Consider the following 6000-nt stretch of genomic DNA (forward strand, 5'->3'; position numbering starts at 1 on the left):
TTTTTTTTTTTTTTTTTTTTTTTTTAATTTTTATTTTCTTGCCGTGCCACCTGACGAGCTTTTCCAGGTAAAGCACATCACGGACTGGCAGTAAGATGCTAAGGAGGTAGAGGGTGGTTCAGAAGGTGTTTGAGGGTGGAAGAGACCCCTGGAGGTCTCCAGTCCCATTCCTTGCTCCACCTCTAAAGAGAAATCAGGACAACACCTCACCAAGCCAGGCATCTTCCCCACAAAAAAGTTTTATAAGAAGTTGAGACTCCCATCCTTAGGATCAGCACTTAAGAGAGCTCAGCAGGATTCACCAAGCTCCCCATATTACATTAAAGCAAGATTTGAACCAAGCTGAAATTTTTAAGGTAATTCCTTACAGTGAGACAAACCTGCATTAGAACATCTTCAGACCTTCCTCTATCCCCACACCTGATACCTTCACTAACAGTTTAGAGGACACCTGACAGCATCACAACCCTAAAGGTGAACCGAGCCCGCTGAGCCTCCAGCAGGTATTTCAGGTTTCACACAGCGCCGGATTCATTTCAGCAAGTGAACAAGCTTAGGAAACAAAAGACTGGCGCAGATCACTTTCTATTTTTAATTTTTTCCACGCTGAGGTTGTTTATCAGCTCTCCCTGGGTGCTGCAGGGACCAGGGCTGCTCTTTGGCGGAGATGCCAACAGCCAAGCTGTGAGATCAGGAGAGGTCCCAGAGCATCACCACAACCACACCACCCCATCCTGCAGGTCCCACCTGCGCTGCCTCCCTCTTCACCACCATCTCCAGAACCTCCTCAAACCCCACTGGCCTCCTCCACTGCCCTGTCCCAACCCTGCTCACGCACCATCCACCGGCCTGCTCCACCTCTGAGGCACCAAACGCTGCGGCCACGGGGCCAAATCCTGGGAAGAGCCGGCGCTGGCCCCGAACTGGCCGTAGGGCGAGCGGAGAAAGGTGAGCCGGGGGTAGCAGAAGGACGCCGGCTCCATCAGGACGGAGAAGAGAGGAGAGCCAGGTACGAAGCAAACCGCGTCTCCCTTCGCCTCCTGCAGCGCGTACTGTTGGGACATGCAGTCTCACAGCCTTCTCCCAGAGAAGTTCTTTCTTTTTCCCCCCCAAAAGGATTTAGTGAATTAAAAAAAAAAAAAGAAGAGTAATAAAAGAAACCCCCAAGACGGCGGAGCAGCCCCGCTGCTGCTGTCAGAGCCCAGCAGAGCACACTGGCAAAGCAGCGTCTCCAGCCTGTATTTAAACGCCCCTCTCAGAAAGCAGAGATGCAGCACAGGAAGAGACAAATTCCAGCTCTGCGTCGGGCTGATAAGCCAGGTTTATAATATTCAAGAAGTATTGGCATTACTACAGTTCCTCCCCCCACCCCACCACCTCCTCCCGCAATGAATATCTTGTGCAGGAGCTTGTTGTGCACAATAAGCAAAAAAAAAAAAATAAAAGAAAGCCCGATCCTTAAAAAAAAAAATAAAAAAAATAGAAAAATCAGCCTGTTCCGGTGGGAACAGCCAACACGTTGAATTAAACAAACACACGCGTGTTAAACCCTGGGGACGCAATTAGGCTCGGAGCAGGGGGAAGAGGTGTTTAACTCTTGGAAAAGGAGATGGCAGCGGGCGAGAGGAAAAAGGAGAATAAACCTGGCGTCTCACGCCGCGTCCCGTGGGGTGGCTTGTCCCAGGGGTGAGCCCAGGTGGGCACTGCAGGGTGCCAGCACCTGCCCCAGCACCAGGAGGGGAGGAAGGTCACCTCATCCTCCTCCCAAGTTGCCCTGTCCTCCTAATTTCCACTCCTGAGCCCCTCTCAGTGGGTAACACCCAGTAAGAACTCAGTCCATCTCCACTGTTTGCCCAAGCTGAACGCCTTGAGACAAAGGCTCAGTTCTGAGCACAGACCAGCTGAGATCTTCTCTCCACCAGCTTCCAATCTTAGTTCTCCACACCACAGCCCCCATCAGCACTGCTGGCAACCATCCCACCACAGCCCCACCAGCCTTTCTCCTGCCACTTCCATCAGGTCCTTCAAACCTGGGGAACTCCAAAGCACACGTGGGGAAGAAAAGTCCTCACCCAACACCAGCCTGAAGTGTAATCCACTCCCGTGGCTTGGTTTTCATCCTTTTCTCCCCATGTTCTCACACTTTCTCGGCAAATGTCTGAGGACTGACACTACCCTTGCCTCTGCTCCCTACCCAAATCACAGCCCCACTGGCTCATCAGCACTCACAGAACCTCCTTCAGCACCAGAGGCAGAGTGAAGCCCTCAGTCCTGCTGGTTTTAATTGGGAGTCAGAGCCAGGGATGAATTTAGAAATAGGGAGCAGAAAAACCCACGGAGTTATGAGTGACAGCAAAGCCCTTTGATATCACAGCCAGCACTGGCAGATGCAGGAGCCCGCAGCGCTGTGCTCTGGGCCAGCGTGTCACCATGCTCTGCAGAGAGCCTTTCTGGGGAGCTCAGCCCAGATCAGAGTTAGGAACTTGTATTTCCAATAAAAAAAAAAGAGGAAAAAGAAATAAAATGAGATTTTCAGCATCGCCAGGTCCCAGCACAAACTCCCGAAGGAGCTGCTCTGCAAACTTCACAATCACACAACACTGCTCAGACTCAAGTAAGGATGAAATTTGAGGAGTTGCCTCGGCATTCCCGGTTTTTAACCACCCAGCTTGGATGGTAACAGCAAAGGTAGCTGAGATTTAACCTGTGCTGGATGTCTTGGCAAGGATTTGCATATTTAGAGGGCAGATAACAGCTCCACGATGATGATGATGAGTTATTAAAGCGTCCTGAGCTTTGTTTACTCCCACGGCAATCCTACACAAGGAACCAGGACTTCTCCAGAAGTGGGTTCACCTTAGGAGGAGGTAACTCAGCCTACTGCAACAGAAAGGTTCCTGTGGCTTCCCAGAAACACCTGGATCACAGCACAGTATTAGAATTACTAAAAAAACACCCAAACAAGCAGCTTTCCCTAAATAATGTGATTTAGCACCTGTCCTCAGGCATAAAGGACCTATGCAGAGCATCAGTGCAGTTCTGCCAGGACAGAATTAGAAGTTTTAGTCTTATACAGGCAAATAAAATGGCACTAGGCTAAACTGAGTAATTCCAGACTAAAATCCAACTTTGCTACTAAAGCCTGACCTTGAGCCTAACTCTTACCTCAGCTGCCTCCTGCAAGGAAGATCAAACCAAACAACAAACAAGAAAATTGAACAGCACCAGGCTAAGTCTGATAATTTTGGATTAAATTCCAACTCCGTAGCTAAAATCTGACCCTAACTCTTACCTCAGCTCCCTTCTGCTGAAATATCCAACTTCTCACTGACACTTTCCTTTAAGCCAAGGCAGAAAGCTTCCCTTGCGGATCCTTTCCCTTTGAAACCCAAGACATCTTTGTTTTCACACTGACTCAACACAAAAATAAAGCTTGTTTTAATAAATGTTTACAGCCTCAAATGATTTACTACAGCTTTACTAGAAGTCAAGCCACTCTGAGCTTACACACAGATATCTTATGCCACCGGGTGGGTCGAGCGAGGGCTCCAGCTAAAAAACCCCAACCCTCCCTTTTTTATCTGCATTTATTTAAACAAGCTGAAGCATTCAAACTGCCAAAGAACAACAGGAGAGCCGGAGGGGAACTTCCTCTGCGGTCCATCATTCTTACGGAGCACCAACTGTACAAAAGCCACAGATATTTCAAAACGGGAGGGCTCTGGCTGAGATGGATTAGCCAACAAATCCCGATTATAGCCGGGAAGCGGCGACGCGCGGCTCGCAGGAGGGGTAGCAATGACTGAGGTTGCTGTGCAGACAGGATTCAAAGTGTTGCATCGCTGTTCCAAGCCTCCCAAAAAAACCCCAAAAAGCAGCCACAAACCCAACAACAGTAATCCAGGTGAGGCACAGCTGGATTTTCCCAGTCCTGGCTCAAGCGGTTTATCCCGTGCTCCGGCACTTGAGGGGCAGGAATTTGGCAGAGCAGGGACAAGGCTGCGCTCACACCTAGAGACAATCCAGGAGGAATCCTGCAAACACTGAAACAGCTCGGGGGAAAGGGGGAAATTCCCTGCGGATTCTCCACGTGCAAATCCACATGGAGAAGTTGTGGCTGCCCCTGGATCCCTGGAAGTGTCCAAGGCCAGGCTGGACCGGGCTTGGAGCAGCCTGGGATGGTGGAAAGTGTCCCTGCCCCTGGCAGGGGTGGAATGAGGTGAACTTTATGGTCTTCCCAACCCAAACCATTCCATGATTTTCTGTTCCGTGACACCACCAGGTCTCAAGAACTTCAAGGCAGACACTAAAAAGCAGCAGAGCAAAGCTCTAAGGCAGAATAAATAAAAACTTTTCCATTAAAGTGGAGCGGGGAAAAGCTCCGGAGGCACAAATCCTCTGCGGGCACTGATCCTCAAGAGAGGTCCGGGGACAGCACGGGTGACAAAGCTGCTGTGCCACCTACAGTCACTTGTGGTCCAGCACAGAAGCCCCTGTGGCACCCAGCGCTGCCGCGGCCATGCCGCTGAAGGAAGCGCTTCCTTTACAGCGGGGAAACACCGCAAAAATAACTCCGAGAGTTCACCCGAAATCACAAAGCGAACTCCCAAGTGCATTTAAACCCCTCCTCCCCCCCGCCTTTCAATTGAACTCCTTGCTGGGGGTCTTTCCCTGCACGCACAGCTGTCCCAACTCTTCACATTAAAAGTTTCGCTTTTTCTACCTTTGTTTTTTTTTTTCTTTTCCCCTTCTTTTTATTGCGGTTTTTTGCACCGACACTAAGTCAGGCAACTTCATCGGCAGGCAGCAGAGCGGAGCTGAGCAGCACACCGTGCCCTCCTCCCCATGCTGGGTGCAAACAAGTAAAAATTGGGCATAAAAAACACCCCAGGAACAGCCGGACCCCAAGTTTTCCATCGCTCCTTTTTTTCCCCACCGCATCCCCGGGGATGGAACATCCAGCTCAACTTTGGGGGTGTCACCATCTCTCCCGTAGATTTACCAACAGAAAAAAAAAATTAAAAATAAAAAAGAGAGGTTTTTTCTCTCTCTCTCCCCCGCGCCGCCCCGATCCCAAGAGGGAAAATCGGGACGCGTCCCCTCCAAGCCCACCGCATCCCCTGCGCCGAGGCAACAAGCAGGAGCCGGGGTGCCAAGCGGGGTGGCATGGGGACACCCCGGTCCCCCCAGAGCCCCCCCAGAGCCCCCGTGTCCCCTCACCGCAGGGCTGGAGGTGGAAGAGCCGCCGGGCTGCCATGGCCGTGCCGCTCACCCCGTCCTCACCATCGCCGCGCCTTCGCCTTCCCCGCGCCCGCCGCCGGCGGGGGAGGGGGGCAGAGACTTCGCTCGTTATTAACCACCCCCCTCCTCGTCAAAATAAATAATTATAAAAAAATTAAAATAGAAATAAGTCGGTTTTCATACACACACACACACACCCCTGCGCGTTCCTCCCCCCCCCCTCCTCCCCGCACAGGCGTCAATTTAAAAATAATAATTAAATAAGTAATAATAAAATAAATAATAATAGCTGGAGAAAGTCCCGAGTGAGGAGCGCGGCTGGAAGGGGAAGGGACAGGCGGTGTCACACCCGGCCGGGTCCTAAAGCCCGCCCGCGGTCCCGCCGGGGACAGCGACACAGCCCAGGCTGTTCCTGCCCCGCAGACCCCTCCTCGGGGACTCTGTGGAGTTTTTTATATCATATATTGATCATTATTAAAGGTTATTATTAAAGATCACCCAGTGCCACGCCCTGCCATGAGCAGAGACACTTTCCACTAGCCCAGGTTGTTCCAAGCCCTGTCCAGCCTGGCCTTGGATGCTTCTACAGTGTTCCACAGCTTCTCTGGGCACTCTGTGTCAGGGCCTCACCACCCTCTTTCTTACTGAAAAAATTGCTCCTAATACTAATTCATATCTATATTGACGTTTATCCTTCAGGTTAAAAACATCCCACCTTGTTCCAGGACAACAGGCCCTGGATTGAGGCTCTTCCCTTCA

The 6000-nt window shown here is 51.0% G+C and overlaps 1 protein-coding gene across 6 annotated transcripts in view; it reads right to left on the reverse strand.

Moving 5' to 3' along the window:
* Positions 1-5375, reverse strand: part of SLC4A11 (solute carrier family 4 member 11) — a 93050-nt gene extending 87675 nt beyond the window's left edge. For 3 of the 6 annotated variants that reach the window (XM_033513827.1, XM_033513828.1, XM_033513826.1), the window contains exon 1: positions 839-1220. In XM_033513827.1, the coding sequence (XP_033369718.1) occupies positions 839-1064 (226 nt within the window). In that variant the 5' untranslated portion in view covers positions 1065-1220. Of the gene's footprint in view, positions 1-838; positions 1221-5220 lie in introns of those variants that run through there. The other 3 variants (XM_033513829.1, XM_015625271.3, XM_015625269.3) reach the window with 3 other exon arrangements.
* Between the last annotated feature and the right edge of the window lie 625 nt (positions 5376-6000).

The sequence above is a fragment of the Parus major genome, chromosome 4, assembly GCF_001522545.3.
Source record: "Parus major isolate Abel chromosome 4, Parus_major1.1, whole genome shotgun sequence".
NCBI lineage: Eukaryota > Metazoa > Chordata > Aves > Passeriformes > Paridae > Parus > Parus major.